Raw genomic sequence first — 23210 nt, forward strand, 5'->3', positions numbered from 1 at the left:
AAACGTTGAACAGCACGACGATTTTCTTCTAATCTGAATCATTAACTATTCAAATATTATGTTTTTGACAAACAACGACGCCTACAATAACGTGTTTACTTGCGTTCATTGCTCCAGTTTTGAGTCTGTGTTTCAGAATTCAAACACTTAAACGAACTGCATGAAAAAACACGTGGGAATCAAACCTCTTGAAAAGAAACTCTGTATCGAATTCTTGCAAATACCGCCGATTGGTTTTTCCTGTTATATTTTACATCGTTTGCAAAATCTTCTCATAAAAACTTGTTTTAATCCACCTAGTGGTGTAATGATGCCTTTCTCATATCAATCATACTATCATATAAAATACTGTGGTATTCTTCAGAATATTTTTTTTTCGATTCTTAAAAGAATAACCGAAATCGGTTTGTTCGACCGTCTGCTAATAAAAACTATCAATTGGAAAAGATTTAGAAATTTTTTAAAGGTTTTTCCCCATTTTCAGTGATGATATACAATTTTTAACCCACTTTACCCTATATTTCCGGATCCGGAAATCGGATCCGCATGAAATTCAGGAATTACGTATAAGACTACAGGACCTTTCATTTGAACCTAAGTTTGTGAAAATCGGTCGCGCCATCTATGAGAAAAGTTAGAACACATATTTATTTTTTTTCACTATTTACCCCATAACTCCCGAACCGGAAGTCGGATCCAAATAATATTCAGGAATTTTGTATGGGACCATAAGACCTTTTATTTGAATCTAAGTTTGTGAAAATCGGTTCAGCCATCTCCGAGAAAAGTTAGTGCAAAAAAACGTTACATACACACATACGCACATACACACACACATACACGCAGACATTTTGCGTACTCGACGAACTGAATCGAATGGTATATGACACTCGGCCCTCCGGGCCTCGGTTCAACAGTCGGTTTTCACAGTGATTGCATAACCTTTCTATATGAGAAAGGCAAAAATATTTAGGTGAAGCAATCAGCTTGTGTTGTTATACCTATGAAACAAATTAATCAAAGTAGTTGAAAAAAATATTTTTCTGTTTGTAGTTCTTGCTTTTCAATGTCTGCTTTTTGCCTTAAAGTTTAAAGTGATGTCCGGGTAGAAAATTGGAGTTATGAGTTTTGGAAGAAATACATTCCTCAAATAACGCTTTTCCGGACCATGAATAATTTTCATGGGAGAACTCATTGCTGATGGTTTCATGAGAAGAAGTTAAAATGATTGGTTTCATGATTTTCTAATCATGACAACAGTAATGGATTTCTTTCCGTGTGTATAATCACACAGCTAAAGTTTAGGTAATTCACGGGTGATGTAAATCCCCATATGACTCAATTTAAATTAAAGTAATTTGTAAAGCTACTTAATCTAACAAAAATGTTTGAAACATGTGTCACACACATTAGTAGGGTAAGACAATGTTGTATGAGAAAAAATGAAATAGTTTAATTTTTCGTTGCTCCAAATTTTCCGTGTTTCTTTTAAGTAGTATGTAGATTGTTTTTAAAATTTAAAATTTTTCAAAATTCACTGTGAGGACCAATATTTTCAAAATATCGACTCTGGGATTCGGGGACTCAACAATTGAATACTCACTCACATAAATTGAACTGCGTACGGAAAATGTACGGAGTGACGGTGAAAAGTTTAGTGTCAGTAGGCAAAAAAATGAATTTGTGCTTATTGGGTTGCTATCAGAAAAAAATTTTCAATAACAAGAGATATGTAATTTTATTCATGCTTAGAATGGTTCATCCAGTAGACCTGAACACCGACCTTTGCAACAGGTTTGTAACTACTAATAGCAATAATAAAAATAGTAATAAATTCTGTCATGCGTGGCCATTGACACACAAACGCATGGTATTATCACATTACCAGTTTTTATTTCCGATCGTTTGCTAGGTATCATCGAAGGAAGAGGAGTGTCATAGTGTTGCATGATGAAAACAAAACCATGTTGTTAGGTGAAATTGGTAGCGGTTAGGTATTTCTTAATGAAAACAACTTAAGTTCGCTATTAGGTTTTCTGACAGCGCCCTTCTTCTATTTTGCTCGCATTTGTTGGATGTATTTGAATGCCCCGCCGCTTCGTTGAATCCACTGCTTAAAAGTTACGCAATACTTTTCGATTGGTCGAAGTAATTCGGAGAATTCATTGGCTTGGGGACAAAATTGATGTTTTTGCAGCATATCACTCCAGAACCACCTGTGAGTAGTAGCAGATGATCGTTCTTTTTGTTGTTTTTTCCCTGTGCTAGCGAATGAACGGCAATACATGCTTCCAGTCTGGTAAGGATGTTCCACACTGTTTGAAGGTTGGCGTTGTACCTTCTGTATCTCATATCAAAAGACTAGGGTTGGTTTCATCGTATTTAAAAACCTTGCTGCGCAGCTGACGATCATTGTTTCCAGTTATTTCGTCCGCTATTTTCACGGAACACTCAGGGTTTTCGTTTAGGTTTTGAACGCTAGGCGAACTGTTGTTTTACACCCTCATTGAACATAACTCAAAATTGAGTGATACACCACTCAAATGCATAAAAATCTACTTATTTTTTAGTTGAGGAGCGAAGCTTTGAATATTTAGGAAAAAGTAGTAACATGTCCGACACGTGGTTTCAACAAGACGAATTGGAAGAATAGGACATAATGACATGTGGTTTCAACAAGACGGTGCCACATCCTACACGGCATGCAAAACAATGACCACATTGAAAGCCGCATTCGGTGAACAGTTTATCTTACGTTTTGGGCTTCAACTCTTAAACGCCAAAACCTACTACCTTCAGTAGAACGATTCTGCTATGATTGTCTCATACATAATTTTTTCGAAAAGTGATAAACAAGAAAACTACAACCGAAAATAGATTTCACGTTTAACATGTTAACAAATTTCTCGTGAAACTGTTCACAAAAAAATTAGAACAAAAGAGGTGATTTTATGAGAGCCACCCTACACGCAGAGAAATGGAGCTTGTTTAAAATAACAAATCAGTTAGTAGATTTTTAAATCTGATTCATGTTAATTTCAAGCTAGAATATGATTGTTCTAAACCATTTTCTCCCTTCAACATCAACAAAGATCTCTGTTCAATGTGAATAAATATTTTGATCTTGTCAAACGAAAAAATAATTGTTCCAGCTTATTTTATTGTTGAAATAATTCATCAATATATTGCGTATCAACAAAAGCAGAGTTGATTTTATTGGCAATATCTATGTTGATTCAATTCTGCTTTATCTTTATGTTAAAAACAAAATGTATTAATTTTATCTGTTGTCTTATTTGTGTAATGATACAACAAAGTTTATTGTTCAAAAGAACCGTATCAGTCCTATTTCTTATAAACCAGAGCTGTTTTTTCAATCATGAATGAACAGAAAAGTTTTTTACGCGTTTCAAAAGTAAAACTTCATCTGGTTATAGATTTTTCATCGGGCTTTTCATCAATCCAAGCGTAAGTATTGATAGTTAATAATATTAGAAACTGCAATAACACGTTTTCTTAAAAACATATATTTGATGCAGGTTATCTCTGTCTTCACCAGAAGGGCACCGGGAATATTGAATTGATTGTGGTATGTAGATAAATACTATAAATGTATGTAATATAAATGTAATTGGAATTCCTTACATATATTTAAATTGAAAAAAATGTACCAAAAACAAGCCTTCAAATTATTTCGAAAGAAATCATTTTACTCGTAAAAACAAAACAAAATGAATAATTTTTACAAACAAAAGCGTAGGTTGAAATACTAATCATTTCAAGTTGATATCTTATCATTTATTTTAACTGCCAAGTTTATAAAGTCAAAACACTATAAATATTACCTTTATCCAAAATTAGCTCATTTTAACCTGATTTTGCAAGTTAAATTCACTATGAAATTGTTTGTCAAGAAATTGACAGGAATGAACAAGTAAAATATTTGTTGGTATTATCAAAATATTTATAGCGTGATCGGTTAGCCGATGCCTTTTACGCAGCCCACCTGGGTTCGATCCACAACCACGCACATAGAGTCAGATAGCTTTTTCTTTTCTTATGGGTGTTAAAACCTCTGTAATAGAAACAAGAAAAATATTTTTGTCTCGCTAATTTTCCATTTCGGACCACTGTGCATTGTCAAAGATTTTCTATTCCTAACAAAAGAAGCATGTTAGCAGCGCGCGAAGGAACTAAAGTTTGCTTCAGATAGAATTTGAACAAAGACAATTGCCTGTATTTCAGTTATTTATGATTGAATTCAAGATCTTTTTTTACACAAATGTAGCGTTTTCTTCATACTTTCAAGAAAAAATACGAATAAAATTATTCGTCACGGTTTCGAAGGAATTCTCGAATTTTTCCTGTAACTCGGCTCATTAGGCGGCGCACACCTTCTTCGTCCATCGTTTTAGCTATCTTATTCCACCAGGTCGTCATCTGATTGATGCCTTTGACAACCTTTCCTTTTGCCTTGAGTCTCCTCTTCACGATTGCTCAGTATTTCTCAACTGGTCGGAACAAGGAACAGTTGGGTGAGTTAGGGTTTTTCGGAACAAACTGGACCCCTTTCTCTGCATTCCATTCTTGAACGACTTTGCTGTAATGACAGCTTGCCAAATCTGGCCAAAACATTACGGGATGGTCGTGGGATCGAATGAACGGCAAAATTCGTTTTTTGAGACACTCTTTTTGGTATAGTTCCGATGTCATTGTCTTATTTGCAACGAAATCTTTCGTTTTTTTTGCCACAGCTGCAAATGCCCTGCCAAATCATCAATTTCCTTGCAAATTTGTCGGCAAAAACAAATTTAAATTTGGCTGGAATATCCCCCCGAGCCGTTGTCAAGTAAAGTTTTTGACCTGGGATTTGCCCGAAGTCAGCCTTGATATAGGTTTCATAGTCCATCACAAGACACCCGTCGAACTTGATCAGCACCTGGTCATATATGAGCAAAAGTTTGTTCCAATTCTAAATGAAGCAAGTCTTATCAATTTACTTTTAATCAGCATTTGTACTTTAAAGCGCGTTTTATCTAAACCATCCATTTTCACGACCTAATATTTCCCGTGATCCATCATAGGAAGTACAAATAACATTGAACATAAAAATCTTTTGATAACGATATGAAAATGTAATGTACTTACACGGAAAAAATTGGAAAGGATTCACGATTCTATGTAACCAGAAAAGTGCAAATTTCTGGAAATAAGTACCAACAAGTTTACAGTAAAGATAACTATTGGAAATGAAAGCAAGCCTCATCATCTGATAAATTGTACAAATATCCCTGATCAACCCCATGAACAGCGAATTCATAGGAATTAGTGAAAAAATAGCTCTTTGGAAATATATTCCATTCTCTGATTTTTTCGATACTGTACAGACCTAGCGTATAATATTCCATAAATAGGATAATAACGTTTAGAGAAACAGCGATTGGAGTTTTGAGGTTTTGTGATCGGGGGTTTTCCGGGTACAAAAATTTAATTTTCGATTTGGGACTCTATTGCCCCAACAATAATTCTAGTTGTTCTGGATAGTGATTATCAAATGCTTAGCTGGCATCAGATCGTAATAAAATCAAAAAGCCACCTATCGCTACTACCATTTGAACGGTGGATCACTGCTGCATCAACCTCACCGTAAACAATGCAGCCCAATATTAAATCATTAGTTTGTTAGTTTAAAAACTGCTTTTGTACTAGAACTAGAACACCGTATTCCACCTCCCTTTTTGATATTGAACCAGTGAAGAGAGAAAAAAAACTCATTCTGCGATAATGAACGATCGCAGACCAGTTGTTCTTGACATCACGTATGTGCCTGTTGCTCGATTTAGTACCTACCTACGTTCTTGAACGAGTACTTCGTCTCGTTCGCTGAGATATTTTACCTTCAAAAAGCCGGTCACCGGTTCATCGAATTTGTTTTGGTACCGTTCGCATAGCTTGGAAGTATGCGATGGTAGGTTTTCCGAAACCAGTTATAGTTTTGATTGCACCTATCGACCGGCGGTCGATTATAGAAGTCGTTCTAAGTTCATGATCACCTACCTGTACGATTTTACATAACATGTTCACGTCTTGTGGGGAGTTAGAATGTACGGTATATGACCGTGTCAATAGGATTCTACCGTAGAAAATTAAATCATTACAGAGAATCGATGACCTTCTGTACAATTGCAGATTCATCATTTTTATCCAATTATCACGAACGTTTGTGCGTCAATATGATCTGCGCTAGTGAAAAAAAAACTTGATTCAAATCGATATTTATATTGCAAACTAATCTTGAATCTTTGAAAAAAAAAACCCTCATCGTTCAATAAATGCTTGTCTGTAGTGCCTTCTAATGGGTTCTCAGTAAGAGCTGTAAACATGTCCAGTAATCGTAGATAGTGTCAAATGCGTTCGCTGAGTTTCGAAACACGTGGATGGCTTATAAGTGACAAAAAACTAAAATTGTACACAGGCTTAGAAGAAAAGAGGCAGGTGTGTCACGAATATTGGCGCAGATTCTTCAATTATAGATAAAGTGAACTTCTTTAGCTTCACTTAGTTACACAAACTGATCAAAGAATCCAGTACAGATGAAGTTTTTTAAATAATTCCTTTTCGTCAGGTGTTTTAAGATTTTGTCTAATTTACTCTGTTGTTTTCGAAGCATTGATTGCAATTATCAATTTTCCAAATGCTTAAAGATGTGGCGTTTTGTCGTTTCGCACAAACCATTCTTTTCGATTAACCTTGAAATCAACTTTTTAATAGTGACGTGAGGTTCAAGCGCCATAAACAATTCATCGTGGTCACAAAACATGACAGGTGTCAAAAAAATCCAGTAACACTAAGTAGCCTTCAAAAAGCTTGCTAGCATAGATACGTGGAAATGTTATCATTTTGCACGCGATTGAAAGACTTCTAAATTAGGAGACGGGTATGGTGTGATATGTAAGTCGATGCCAACCCCGCAATTGCATTGCCAAGATTCATTATCTAATCAACATTTGAACTCCACAGTTCGCTTTCACATGTCATCCAAGTCAGTCGATAAAACAAAACCGCTTACGTTCGGGACGGAAGAAACCAAGTACAGTATTGTGTAGTGAACAATAGAACGATCTTGAAATCAGTGAACCAAACCAACAAAAGCTACCGCCGATACGAAACTTGAACTTGAAGGTTTGCTTAAGGAGCAAATTCATCTTGACATTAAACGTGTGCATTTACTTCAATTGAATAAGACATATTATGTTGTTTACATTCAGTTTTATGAAGAGTTTGATGCAATTCAATTCGCAAAAGGCAATAACAATGTGCACTATGTGAAGCAAGAGAACATTAAGTACAACATTCCAGTATATATGGAAGATAGTGCTATAGAAGTGTGTGTGCATGATCTTCACTCAAGCGTCATCGATCCTTATATTCGCAAAACTATGTCTCAATACGGAGAGATTCTCTCTATCGAAAAAGAAAAGTGAAAGAACATTTTCCCCGGTATTCTAAATGGCGTACGTCTGTTACGCATGCGCTTGAGGAGCCCTATACCTTCTTATGTAACTTTCGGTCAAGATACAAGAATCCCGTGCAAATCACTTGTTACCTATGACAATCAGATTGCCACATGTCAATATTGCCAAAAAGCTGTTCACTACGGTAAACCATGTGATAAACTAGACAAAGAGATAACTACACCAAAGGACAACGGTGATTTCTTCACACCAACCCCAAGCAACCTCAGTACACCTGTGACAGTCACCAACAACATTGAAGTATCCCCTTCAACGAAACCATCCAACGTAACCCCTATAGAACAAAGTACACCAGCTGCAGTTAACAGCTTACCATCCAACCAACCAGCAACTGCAAACAATGTACAACAAAGCGCATCTACAGCAACTAGCAACGAATTGAAGACTACAAACAATACGGAAAACGAAAAGAAGACGGAAATCAACAACTATACCACCGAATGACGAAAGGATGACGAAACGAGCCACGAACAAAGTGCCCCTCAATCCTCGCAGGAAGGAAATGAAAGCTCCTCTCCCCCTAGAAAAAGGGTGACAACGAGATCCAATACAAAAAAAAAAATATTTTAAAAATCGGCTCAATCGGCCACGTAAAGCTTCTACGCAAATAGGTCTGAATAAAAATATCTTCTAAATAGTAAAAAAAACACATTTGAGCTTTTTCTGAACACAAAAATTCTCGTAAAAATCGTTTAATCTACACAATTTTTCTAGCTAGCTCATAGCTTCTATCAGTGCAATGCTAATATGATGTATCTCGTATTGATAGCTCGAATTTGATCTTCAATATTCGTTAACAAAGTTTCCGGTTTCAATTCGTTTGGAGGACATTTAGTTCAACAAATTATGTATAAATCGAGCCTTTCCTTTCTTTGTCTTATTGTACTGTAAATAGGTTTTTTCTCAGATTCCTTCTCTTGTTTTAACCTAAGGAAAGCTTAAATTCTGTTTTAGGTGAAATGTAAATTAACATTAGGCGCTGTGAGGCATTAAGGGCTGAGGCCAGTGTGTTTAAGAGTGATTTAGAGAACTATTTTCACGTTTCAAATCTGATTTTCTCAGAAACAATGACGAATATAAAAAAAACTCAACTGACAATGCCTTAGAAAATTAGTTTAGATTATTCTGTGAAAATTTCAGAATGATTCATTGACTTTAGCGATCAGGAAAGTCTTTTTTCTGAAGGAAGAATTGCATAGCTGAAAACGCCGTCTTTCAACTTGTTCATTGAACATCTCGCCTTCAAAAGCATGGATCAAAAATCTATCCTGACAATGTCTAGATAATTAAATATAGATGCGATTAGTACATAAAAACATATATGTTGTCGCGGTAAAAATGAAGTTAATGTTATTTTCGTGAAGGTAAGTCGATTTCTATGGCTAAAGCCAGTAGGTCGTGTAAAACCACGTGGCTCGCTGTACGTATTACATTTCTCTCCATGCTCTTTCGCAAATGCGGAAAGTTTTGATATTTTCGGTTACAAGTTCGACAACATCACATAAAATCCAAGAAAGCTATCGCTTGTTTGGCAGCCTTTCTGAGTCGATTTTTTTCTCTCTCATGTTTCGTTACGTTACCAAGGAACTCAAATGGCGCCGCCATAGAAATCATATATGTTTTTATGCACTAATCGCATCATTCTGAAATTTTCACAGAATAATGTAAACTAATTTTCTAAGAGATTGTCAGTCGGGGTTTTTTATATTCGTCACCGTTTCTGAGAAAATCAGATATGAAGAGGGAGTGGGAATTAGCATAAACTAACTATTCAAATAAAATGATGAATATTAACTGAAATAAGTCGAACTTTGGTATTGATAAAAATTATTTGTTTTCAATATGCATAGAGTTTACAATCAGTTAAAAATAACTTTTCTTTTAAAAATTTTCCTAAATTATCTGGACGGAAAAGGAGATCAATATGAAAAGATTGCTAAAATTCAATATTTTAAAGGTACGTAGTGTTGTCAATCATCCATAATTCAATATTTTTGGGGAATTCCAAAACATGAACTGAATGGACAAGATTGTCGATATTGATAGCTGGGGTACGGGTATAGTGTGATGGGTAAGTCCATGCCTTTCACGCAGCCCACCTGGGTTCGATTCCCAACCCCGCACATAGGGTCAGAAAGTTTTTCTGATCCGAAGAGGCGAATGACCTTAAGGTTAAAACCTCTATAATCGAAACAGAAAAAAAATATATTGATAGAAAATCTCAATATTAAAAAAATTGTTTGATGCATAGGGTTGTCAACCAGCCAAAGTAGACATTTTTTGAGGAAATGTTGTACATATGTTAAATGGAAAGGAAAGTGACAAGAGATAGAAAAATACTTGGTTTTAGCATTTTCAAGGGTTGATAAAAATTCAAGCATGAATGGAAATGCTCAAGAAAATACAAAAGTTCGTGTCTAGCAATTTGCAGATTGAGTCTTGCAGCACAAGCTAGGTTTCTACCGGTATGTGCATTTATTTTGATATACTTTATTAAATTCATTGTACACATAAAAAATTCCAGAATGCAGCCATATAGGATTCGACGGGATTCGAACCTGCGTTCTTATGTAATCCGTGCATACGCATTTTACTATTTCCGCCACAACAGCACCGAGTTGGTAAGCGTACATCGAACAATGATCAAAATCCTAGCCGCCTCACGACTTGTAGAGAATATTTCCGAAGTTACGCAGATTTTTTATGGAGATTTCCGAAGTTACGCGGTTTTTTTTTGTAAGCGGATTTCCGAAGTCACCCGTTTTTATGCGAATTTTCAACATTATGCGGTTTTCTTGTTTCGTCTTAGAAATGTTTGAAACGTCGAGATCTGGTGAAATTTTTTTAAAGTCAACTCTCTGACACGTAAAAATTCGTTCGATATTTTTCAAAAAAATACTTTTCGAGATTACACCAGATCTCGACTTTTTATACATTTCTATATCATTTGGCATTAAACTTTTCTTTCTCAAAATGTCTCGAAGTCCCAAAGCCGAAAGAAATTTTTGTTAAGATAATATCAGATTTCGACGTTTCATGAATTTTTGAAGACATTTCTGTTTTGGTTTTTGCAATGACTGATCGGAAACATACATTGGAGAAGCCAAATGAAAGAAAAACTAACAGAAAAGATGAATTTTTGGAAAAAGATACGCTCAGAGAAAGGACTCGAACCAGCGTTCTTATGCATTCCGTGCAAACGCGCTACCATTTCGCCAGTCTGAATCTTGTTTTAGTCACTCTAAAACGCCAGTCAGACATACTAGAACGTACATCGAACATGGTCTACATCCTGGCCGTCACCCGACCGATACCTTACATCCAAACATCTTCTCTGTCCATCAAACATTCGTCTTCTCGCTTTATACCTATTTCTCCGATAAAGCATTTCATTTGGCTTCTCCAATATATGTTTCCGCTCAGTCATTGCAAAAACTGAACTTAGTTATGGCGGCTTTACCTCGAACCAACTAAAAATAAAAAAAATTCTGTTTTGTTTTTTTTATACGCGGTGTTTCGAAGTTACTTGTTTCTTTTTTGTGCGGTAAGTATCCTTCTCGTATAAGTAGACCTTAGTGTATTATCCATCTGTGGGATTTTTATAATTGGTTCCTACATAAGATGAGGAATTGCCATGCATGCTGGAGAGCTAGATACCAAGAAACTCAGATTCTGCGGCTCTTAGCAATATTAGAAAAATTAATTTATATTATCGAAAAATTATGCACTTAATTAAGCAAAGGTTTTGTAAGACAAATAGTTTGATCCAGTAAAATAATATTGTTCATAAGTTATGTAGCCTTTGACTTCTATCAAGGTTAAAAACATGTCTGAATTATTTAAACAAAATCACGAGAGAATCGTGTGATACACAAATTTCATATGTTTAAGGAATACCTGAAATGCAATCAGCTACAATTTCTGAAAGTATAAAAGTTTGAAACATTAACTTTATAGAACGATAGTTCAATCGGCGAGTTTTACAATGAGTGAAATTATTCAACGAGAAAGTTGCTTTAAATTTTGTGCGCGGAATCAAATTTCTGGTGCAGAAACGTTCAGCATGTTGCAAAAAGCTTTCGATGATAGTTCTAAGTCGCGAGTAAATGTTTTTGAGTTGCACAAGTTGTTTAAAAAGAGTCGAGAACGCGTTGACGACGAACCACGTCAAAATCATGGTTATGGTGACAGTTTTCTTTGATTATCGAGGTGTGTTGTGTACTCCGAATTCCTTCCGACCGGCCAAACTGTCATCAAGGAATACTATTTAAGTGTAAGGTGTCATTTGGGCAAAGCTATTTGTAAAAAGAGGCCAGAATTACGGGCCGACAACTCTTGGTTTTTGCACCATGATAATGACCCGTCGCATACTGCATTGATTCTTCGTGATTTTTTCGCCAAAAATTCAACCAATATCATTCCGCAACCACCGTATTCGCCTAATTTAGCTCCGTGTGACTCCTGGCTATTCAGCAATCTCAAACGATCGCTCCGGGGGAACCGTTTCAAGTCAATTGAAGATATGAAACGTGAATCGCTACGCGCATTTACGGCTATTCCGGGAATTGCCTTTAACAACTGTTTCGAGGATTGGAGAAAACGTTGGCACAAGTGTATTGGGACCGTGGGGGATTACTTTGAGGGGGACGAAATTGATTTGAAAGAATAAATACAGAATTTTGATATTATAAACAAATCACTTACTCTTTTTTCCCACAGTACACACCTAGAAAAAATCGTGTAAATCTACGTCTTCTGAGACCGACATATTCGAGCATCAAAAATGACTTATTTTTACAGTTGATCGAACACAGGTCAAATGCGTTTCGATATATTTTTAATTACTAAAAACATGCACGTTTACATGTCTGCTTGGAAAAGGAGGGGGATGTGTTTGACGTACATTTAAATTATTTTTGTAAAATTCAATCCTTTTACGAATTACGTTTTTCTGAATTGTGTCATATCTGGATTTACATCGCCTGTAAATTTCATATTTTTCTGCTATGTAGTATATGATAATGACTTAAAAATACGCAATATAAGTAATTACTCGAAAGCTTGATCATTAAAATTGATTGATAAAGTCTACTTGACTTTAAAATCTTTCAATTAAAAAAGCTTAGATGCTTTAGATATGACAAGGGAAGCAATACTACCACATGCAACATTTTTATTTAATGAACACATCGTAAAAGAAAAGAAACTCTTGAATGTAAATTTGCAAAAAGATGTAAAATCACTTTTTTTTAGCTGTGCGTTATCTCTGATCCTATACGCTCGTTTGGGAATCAATCCTTGACTAGTTGCGTGAAAAATGGTCTTATATATCACGCAAAGCCCACCCCTCCATGAAACAAGTTTGTAGAATTATGCAAACTGTGAAAATTACTCAAGTGCTCAAAACGTATTTGAGATTTTATTTCTACACATGCCGTGAGTGGCTAAGAACTTCCGTAATAATTTACATATGATTGTGATTCAGGTACGCATGTGTCTAGTTTGTGAAAGTTATTTGTGACGTATATTATTTGCATCTCAATGTTAACACAACTATTGCTTCTAGCAGCGATATTTGATATTCACAAGTTTTCATGAGTTCTGTCAGGTGTGTTGAAATTTATTTTATTTTAATTTGTGCCGTCATAATAAGTCAAATGAGCAAGCAAGCTCTGAATTATTTGTTAAAATAAGGAACACATTGATACTCCCACATTCAAGCGCTACTGATGTTGAACTTTTATAACAGCAGTTTTGTTTTCATTTACACAAAAAATTCACAACTTCGACTTCAAAAGTCTTTCGGTACTTATGATTTGTAATTTTATTCAATTAGCTGTGAGCCGCATGGCTTTGCCAAATATTGTTAAGAAGGGCACGGAACGCCCACTCAGGGTTGACTTCAATTCCAACGGTAGTTCGTTTATGACATTGGTAGTTTTTATGATTATTGAGAAAAAATAAAGTATGCGTTGAACAATGACCCAAAAGCCTCCAATACAGTTCGAAATCAAGCTTGAAAGCAATCTGTGTTTAATCTAATTCTATAAAACGAATTGCATCAAAACGAACCGAAAATAATTTATGTTAAGTGATTTCATTTTCGCCGTGTAGATCGTTACTTACAGTTCAGATTAATAATGTCAACTGTTTGATGAACATGACGAATGTAAATATCTATAAATTGGCACGGGTGTGGATAGTTTGAATATTTATTTAAGTTTCATATGTCTGAGGCGTGACCGTGTGATAAATTCGTTATCTTACTGCGAGGGGACTGAATTCGAAAGTATGGAAATAGTAGGACATGTTATCTATACTCAATCAAGAAATTCACGGTCAACGGTTGTTCGCAAACCAGTTATTAAGTAATTATTCGTTAATATTTATAGTTGCAATATAGCTACGCTTACCGTTTATGATGAATATTATGTTCCTTGGCAGGTGCGTCACTTTTAGTAGGGCGTGGAGGAATCCGCACTTGAGATTCATCTAAAAATTGCCTGGAAATACAGATCAATGAATCAGTATACTTAAAAAAATGAGATGTTAGGATAGATCAAGTTTGAAAAGATTGGAAATATGAAGCACATGGTTGCCACCTACTCGATTGTTTACTCCAATACTTCAAACCGATCTTCTTCGTTCTAAAACGATAATAAATTGTACGTAGAAAAAAATATTTTGTAAACCAAGGCGTTTAGTTTTTTCGCTGTCACTTTTATTTTTTTAATGCTTTCATACCTAAGTAGATACAAAGAAAGATGTGTTTGTGAGACGTTATTAACACTCAAACACTCGGGTTGGGATTTTCATCAATATTTTTTTTTTAATTTGTAACTTCTGAAAAAAAATTATCTTTTTTGATGCATTTGGTGTCAAAAAAACCCGGGATTTCTTTCATTTTATTTTAATTTCATCGATATTGATTTTCGAATACATATAAAAAGTGTTCAGGAATAACAAATTATGTCTAAGAATACAGTGTAAAGCTGCATTGAGTCTGTAGAACCACTTAAAATTGTTCACCGGTAAATCCGGATTATGGTCCCGGAGAACAGTCCTTGGGTTGTGACAGGACATGTGCCATGTCAAAAAACATCTACTGTGCTTCACAAGTTTTTCGGGAGTCTTGTGACCGGTTCCAGCACCCTAGGGGAAGTTTGGCCAAATGATTAGTTTTGTCATACTTTTCAGATTATTCCCGTACATGCTTTTATTTTTTTCGATCGAAAACCCCAAATGGCATTACCGACTAACCCCAACACGATCTGAAATAACTCCGATGTTTTTGGACAGTATCAACATCAATGAAGAACAAAATAAAACTAAAGAATATCCGATTCTTTATTACACCAAATGCATCAAAATCGGTCAATTTTTCAGAAGTTAAATTTTTGAATAAAAAATTCGATGAAAATCCCAATCCAAGCGTTTGAGTGTTAATGTCGTTTTCGTTTGAAAAAAAAACTAATGCTGACCCAGGGTAGTTTCATCAAACAAACACTTTTCACTAAACTGTGTTGGGTTCGAACTTAGCAACGCGCGTGTGAGCAAACCCGATATTAAAATTCAGGTTCGAAACTGGTTCGATTTTCAGTTCAATGACGTTGGAACCAAGGATGGCTTTTATCGTATCAAAGAACGCTCACCAGCAACTCTTCACACGATTGAATCAGTGCCATCAAAGAGAGACGGATATCATCGCAACAACAAAAACCCGACATGGCTCATTTAACATAGAATAGACACCAGTGCGAGAGCGTATTTCTCTCGATGATAATTCCGAGAATCAAAGGTTAGCACGCTGCTGTAAGGATCCTCTCTGAAGCAACAAACGGTCGCTTATTCTCGTTTCGCGATCCGATTCTATACAGGCAGTTGATAATTGTGATAGAATCATTTTACTATTGCCACTTTTTCTAACTATGTGCATATAACCTTTGTATAAGTTGTGTCTATGAAAATGTCTGTGAATGCTCCACACAAGGGTTTTGGAATATTGCATCCTAGTATGAGAATCATCAAGTTGAATCATCGATTCGATTTTCTGCGATAATTGTCAACTTGCGATTCTCTCTTGGGAAATTCCACACAGCAACGATCATTATCAGACTGTAAATTTTTTTAAGGGCCGTGAAATACTCAGAGTATGAAGTGAAGCGAAGAAATGTAGAAAAATTATCTCGCGGTTCATGCAATGAGAGACTCGAGTTCTTGTAGCATCTTCTACCGGATTGAAAATGTATACAATATAGATAGCAATATAGCAGCTTCTGTCAAATTTTCGGCAATCACTAACACTGGTTGGAACAATAGATTTGAAGCCGGTCTCTAACAAACAGCAGTTAGGGTGGAAACTGGGTTAGGTTTGGCCATCAAGCGAAAATGAGATAAGTGATTACGATTATAGGATTGTTATACCAATAATCAACTCATCAGTAGAGTCGCCATGTTATTTTACCTAATAACTCGATTTTCAATCAACGAATTGTGATTGGCTGTAAGAAGCAATACCGCAGGAAAGGTAGTTAGACAATTAGGCATCACTGCTGTTATAGCGACGAAAAAACTCGAAGCAAACAAAACAAAGTCTTGACATTACATTCCTGTTGAGGAATTTGGCCTCTCTGTTTCAACAGACTTCTCAGCCAATTCTTAGCGTACAGAATCATTGCATGGCTAGTACCACGATCCTACTGACACTATGAATCCTTTCAGGTCGAGGCTCGAACATATGACAACCGGCTTGTAAGACCAGCGCCGTATGCATTGAGCCGCCAACTCAGGGTCAAATGAACCTATTTTCATCTGACCCTTGAAACTAAGCCGTGGAACAGAGACAGCAGATCTCACTCTAACTAATGATATAATGATTCGTATATGAGATGAATACTGGAGCTGAGATGAATAGGAGTACCGTTATCAGTTTCGTTCGAGTGGAAAAAATATTTCAAACTACTAAGTCACTGTCTTTAGAGATGGCGCGACCTATTTTTACAAATCAAGGCTCAAATGAACGGTCTAATGTTCTCCCTCAAAACTCCTGAATTTCTTACGGATACGTCTTCCGGATCCGGAATTTCAGGGTGAAGAGTAGTACGCTCGGTTTGGGATTTTCATCGAATTTTTTATTCAAAAATTTTTAATTCGAAGAAAATGACAGATTTTGATGCTTTTGGTGCCGAAAAAAACCGGATATCCTTTAACTTTGTTTTTCCTTCATTGGTGAAATTGTCCAAAACCACCGGAGTTATTCCAAATCGCGTTGGGGTTAGTCGGTTTTGCCATTTGGGGTTTTCGATTGAAAAAAATAAAAGCATATACGGGAATAATCTGAAAAGTATGAAAAAACTAACCGTTTTACCAATCGTTACTCAAAGCGGCGAAGCAAAAAACTTAAAAAAGACGGACGGGTAATATCACAGACATAACTGAAGGACGTAAATGCAAATAAAATTTACACGCTTCCTTCATACTTCCGAATAAGTCGCAAAATTCACACAATCGATTAATAAGAGCAATGATCTGTATTGGTTATTAGTGTCCATCGTCACGGGTAGGAGAAAGGCAAGCAAGCGTTATGAGATTTTCTCATTGTTTCCAAAAAAAAACTGAGAAAGCCTAAATTATAATTATATCTCACTGTTCAAACTTAATTCATAAATTACTGATAATATTTCTATTGACATGGAGAAAGAATTATGGTGTTTCGTTTAGTACAACTCGAGATATTCACGATTAAGTTCTATCCATTCTTCCACAGGGCGAATTCTGAAAAGGCGCCCCATAGTAAAATAAGCAAGGGAAATAGTGGAACTGTTTCATTTTGTAGGTTATACAAGCTGGTAGAGAAAAAAAATTTGTTTGTTTTCTTTCAAAAGAAACAAAATATTGCGAAGGATACCGCATTATTATATGTGAGAATATGAAATAAAAGAAAGGCATCATCACACAGCTAGGTGGATTAAAACCACTTCTACAAATTCACTATGATTGAATTTATTAATTATAAACAGTAGTTACGGTAGTATTTTTTTCGCGAAATCTTTGGCAGAGACATGGTTAATTTTATTCTCCCAGTTTTTCTCTTGAAAGGTAAAATACCTATTCTTATTCAAATATTCGGCAGTATTCCTCAAACTTTATCGTTGGCTACTTTCTATAATAAATGAGCGGACAGAAAAAAATTGCTTTGTTGGTTATATCACTTGTACGATTAAATGTCCGAAACTGTGTCAGACATATTAACTTCGAACTCGATTCCCAACCCAATATAAGTCTCGAATGAACCTTTGAATTATAGAAATTGGATCATCCATATCCGAAAAAATTGGTCTGTAATACAGTTTGTCGTTTAGGTCACTTATATCATTATATCTCCGGAACCGTATGTGACACCCACTTGTACTTCAAACTTTTTTAATGAACCAATAGCAGCTTCCAAACGTGCCTGAACTGGCTGAAATCAGTTTAGAAATCTACGATAAATTTGAGCGGAAAGAAAAAAGCGCGTTACTTATACCATCATATCTCCGAAACCAGAAGCGACCGCAATTTGATTTTCGAACTTGATCTAACAGAAGCTTTGGAATGAGCCTAAGTTTGTTAAACCGGCTTAGCCATCCCTGAGAAAATGAGGGAAATTCACTGAGTGGTACACAACGGAGATGTAATATTAGCAATAACAATGCAATATTGACAATAATAATAACAATAATAATAACTTATTTTCAGAATCCCAAAAAATATCACATAGAACGTTTTCGAAATTTGGAAATATCAGCTGAGGAACAAAATTTCTATTCAGCTAGACTGCAGTTCTACACCAATTTATTGCTAATAACTAAACACCAATAGGCGGTTAAAATTTCTAAATATATGGATCGCAGTATTCTAGATTCGAAGGATGGCCCGCATGATTCATTTCCAAAATGAATTAGAATCTCTGAGACAGAAACATATGAATAGTTCATATATTTCTGTGTCATGTCAAACTATGGTACTGATCCGAACGTTTCTCACTGACGTGTGGAAAACGTGTTCATCAGGGTGCCAAACAAATGGCACGCCCGATAAACTCTTTAGCACCTTGAAAATAGTCTCTATGCGAAATTTGAGCAAAATTGGAGCATCAAAAAAGGAGTTTGTTTATTAATTTGTTTTATACTTTTTTATTTGCTTTATGTTTGATGTTAATAATTTCGTTGTTATAATTTTAGCTCTTATTAAAGTTTTGGTTGTAACTGTAATTGTAATTGCTGTTGTAGGTTGTAGGTTTTCCCATCATTATTATATGCGAATATTGATCACGAGTTTCAACAAATCCCTTCGGCATGTGACATAAACATAACGCTCGATAACGTTCTAAGGATTTTGTTTTTTCGTATGTTATCATTGCACGATCAGAAAGTAACAACAATTTTAGCAACGACTTCTGATATAAGTTCGGTCTCATTATTGGTTCAAATATTGTATTATAAAGGGTGATTTTTAAGAGGTATAGAATTGATTTTCAAAAAACAACCATAAAAATGAAAATGAAATGAAAAATAAAGATGAAATCTTCATTGGAATCGATACTACGATCAATATAATTTAATGTTTGAAGATGATTTCATGCAAATGTTGGCCGCGGCTCCGCTTTAGATGGCCCAAGCACAAGGTCCAATTTTGGTACACTCTCTCCCACATATCGACCGGTAATTCACGAATAATGTCACCGGCCTATATCCCACACCAAACAGTGACTTTTCTGGATGCAATGTTTCTAGCTGGTCTACACTCCAGATGCGGCAATTTTGCTTGTTGACGTATCCATTCAACCAGAAATAAGCTTCGTCGCTGGACACAATTTTTCGATAACAAAGTGGATCTTCTTCCAACTTTTCTAGCATCCAGTCATGATTAAATTATAGACCAAACGACGATTCGTGGTTAAATTATAGTTCAAATTGAACAAGTTTGACAATGACACAAGACTCGATTCAAGCGTGATCTGTCGAAAACAGTGTTGCCAAAAAGATACCAACAGAAAATCACTCTTTAGAATAACAATAATTTCAGTAATGACTTCTGTTATGATTCCGGTCTCATTATTGGTTAAAATATTGTATTATAATTTACATCAATATATACAATGATAAGTATAATAAACTAATTGAATCGCATGGCACGTTGTAGCAAGCAGTGTAGTAAAACTTTATGCAATTCAATTGAAACCGAATGTGAAACACACTGTACTTCGATCGATTCTCTTCAAAACAAAGCTCAGTTTAACCACCGACAGTTGATCTCTTGAAGTAACAAAATATCTCTTTCAATAGTGTGAGAGCGGCCTTCAAATGAGGTTTATGTAAACATTCGAATTGGTTCAAGATAATAGATAAAAGACAAACCATATAGCTGTAATATCAATCACAGAATACACATAAATTAATTGTTTCCTCCTTTAGCTTTCATTTTTAATACTTTATTCATTTATAATTCTATTCGTTCGAACTTGCTTACTACCAAGAGCGAAGGCAATGAAACAGGTAGACTACTTGGCACGTGAAACTGAGCAAGCAAAACTTCAAATGACTAGGTACGATTATTCAACTGACGATGAATTCTGGGAGCTTTAATTGAAAATGGCAGCAAAAGTCAAATGAATTTGTATCAATATACTGACGTTCATAATTTTTGATTTTCATCTGATATTATTCGATTGAAACTGAAATTTTACCGCACTAGTGGCAAGTGATGTCTTCTGCTCACCGAGGAAAACTCCTATATCTTTAACACATGTCGTCCTTCCGATTAAAGTACGCTAAAACAGCAGTCAAACCGAACAGGTTTTCTAAGCAACACGAATGTAATAATCGTTGATTAGATGTATTCAATACCGTTAGACCTCACACCAGTTTGTGTTGCAGAAATTCAACATCGTCTACCTAACGAATTTTGAAGATAAGAAAATCTTGGTCCTTTCAAAGCAAAATTTACATCGTTAAAGTACAGCAAATATACCACTGGTTCAAGACGGCTTCCTTGTGAGAATCCGGATGATGCACAAAACTTTTAACATACACAATAAAAGACACTGTTGCGTTAGGTTGAAAAAAATTACCCAATTTTGCGATAAATTGCAATAGAGGAGATTCATAAAATTAACGTCTGTTTGATAACCATAGGACATAGCAATTCGAAGTAGTGGAACGTTTTGGCATAAATCCACAAGATTTTTCAACAAGCGTCAATAAGAGATGCAGTTTTGTTAGAATTCTGTTGCAATCTACTGATCGGGTAACGAAAGTGAAGATATGTTCAAAATACGAATATTATACAACCAGATTTTTTTTCGGTATATCAATCAGAACAAGACAATTTCAAATGAGTTTATTATGTGTACAACGCGCTAAAGCCGTTTCTTAACCATAAAGCGAACTATGGCGAATATAACAACCATAACCTTTTGAATATTAAAATAAAATTGAAAGTGACCTCGGCTTTGTTTGGCAAGCAAATGAACATTCGTGTTCATCAATATATGCTTGAAATGTAGCTTGTTACGTTCATATTTTCACAAGTTTACTCGAATGATTCGATAATTTTACACAAATACAAGTACCATTCGAAAATAATATTTTGACGAATTTTTCGTAACAACCAATTGAGAATCCGAACACACTGCAAGTGGAACATATTACTTCCTTGTTTCCGAAGGAATAAATTAAACATACACTCATCATATACCGACAATTCAGACAGTAGAATTGTACACCTGCCACCAGGAACGGCTAGACTTGATTAAAACAAAACAAGCATGTTGAAGTTTTGAGAATTTAACACTTGGAAGCAATCACTGTTCCGAAATAAACCTTCACAACACTACCTTGTCATTAGTATGCGATGTCCGGTTTGATCGAGCGATCGAGTACCCACGCCGAATTGGTTCGACAGCGGGCGGGGGAGTAACTAGAAGCTAGTAATCATACAAACATAACTCGATAGCCAATGCCACTCGAGTGTCGTCTTTGTGGCACAAGACGCAATCAAGCGTAGAGCGCTCAAGTGCAAATTTCATAAAACTTTCAGCGCTTCACGGTTTGGACTTACCTTTCGCTGCGGAACACCGACATCGCGTTCTCGATGTTATCGTCCTGTAGAATATTCATCCTGAGCCGCTAGGAATTGCAACGGTTTGCAGTGCAACAAAAAAAATCTAACAAAGCAAACCCTGATGAATGCACTACTTTACTATTTCAGTTGATAATTCGGTGTCCTCTTTTTCAAATCACGTCCAATTTCGCACGCGAAAACAAAATGAGGGTGATTTTTAGGCGAAGCGGCGTGTTCTCTTCGAATGCCAAATCGGACTAGAGTACATCAACGGTATTCACAACGATCAGCTGAAGTCGAGGCTCGATTTTACCATTCTCGAGATCACCGAACGAGCGAGTTATTTAGAATGCGAACAACAATACAAGAAGCAAACCACGCAATCCTTGGTGCTGCCCGGTAAGTATTCTTTTCGGTTTTTAATTGTTGAGAAATACAACACCATTCAAATACTTCCACGCCCGCAAACGGTTAGAACGCGACTGAACCTTCCTTCTATGTGCGTTTTGCGCTGTTATCGACCGATGACGATGTCGGTGGCTGCGGTTGGGGCTGAACGAGGCACTCGACAGACATTAGATCTACACTGTAGTCGCTGCACGTGGTATTCAGAGTAGCTGTTATTTGGGGAGGGAGGCAAACACAGTTGGTCAGGTGTCAGATCCCTCAGATGAGCCGTGCTTTTGTTGTTTCTGTCGTTGTTGCCGCCAAATTGATGACACCGACAAACACCGGTTTCGGTGGCATCGTGCTTGTATGCATTTTTTTTGTCATTGATTAGTGACGTCGATAGCGGCATGATGATCGGTTGTTTAGCTGCGGAGGGGGGGGGCGCAGAGTCACAGAGAATGATTTTCATTTCGAGCAAGTGCATCACCACGGTACAAATTTTGCCACCACCGTGCGAATCAAAAGGTAATTATGATTTTCGTGGCAGTTGATGTACACAAATAGAGTCGGTAAACATTGGTCCGTGTGTTGCTCGGGATGTTTCAAAATATCTAGAAGCAATAGAATTTGCAATGGTTTATTCTAACGTTTAATAATGTAATGTACATAACAAGCCTCTTCTCTTATATATATACGTATACTGGATATGCTAAAATTTTGCATGTAATCCTTACATGAAAAGAAACGATGAACCGGTATCTTCACAATATTGGTTTCTCTGAAAAATTTTATAAGTGCGCAAGAAACGGAAAATGTATGGGTCTTGGTAATATATTCAGATGCAAAACGTGATTTTGTATTCGAATTTAACCTTGCAGTTAAATTGTGATTTGTTCTCAAAGCGGAGTTAAGAATTTCTGTTTATCAGCGTTTAACACATTTGTTTTATCTGGATTCTTTCTATACGGGGAAAGAAATCCAAAAATTAGATTAGAAAATCATGAAACCAATCATTTTAACTTACTCTCATGAAACCAAATTAGTGTGAACTCGAACGTGTGTTTAGTTTTACGAGAAGAATGAACTGTTTTGTTCCACACTGTGGTCGCACTAAGCATTTCTATCCAAACGTCAACAATGGAATCGATTTGGAGTTCAACATGAGATATTTCGTGTTTTGTC

General features: G+C 35.9%; 1 protein-coding gene across 1 annotated transcript in view; it reads right to left on the reverse strand.

The window, feature by feature from the left end:
- Nucleotides 1-22106, reverse strand: part of LOC131425324 (epidermal retinol dehydrogenase 2) — a 75434-nt gene extending 53328 nt beyond the window's left edge. Inside the window, exons 1-2 of the mRNA XM_058587130.1 lie at nucleotides 21636-22106; nucleotides 13949-14038 (exon numbers count right to left, since the gene is read on the reverse strand). Coding sequence (XP_058443113.1) covers nucleotides 13949-14038; nucleotides 21636-21694 — 149 coding nt within the window. The 5' untranslated portion in view covers nucleotides 21695-22106. The remainder of the gene's footprint in view (nucleotides 1-13948; nucleotides 14039-21635) is intronic.
- Between the last annotated feature and the right edge of the window lie 1104 nt (nucleotides 22107-23210).

The sequence above is a fragment of the Malaya genurostris genome, chromosome 1 (genome assembly GCF_030247185.1).
Source record: "Malaya genurostris strain Urasoe2022 chromosome 1, Malgen_1.1, whole genome shotgun sequence".
In the NCBI taxonomy this organism is placed as follows: domain Eukaryota; kingdom Metazoa; phylum Arthropoda; class Insecta; order Diptera; family Culicidae; genus Malaya; species Malaya genurostris.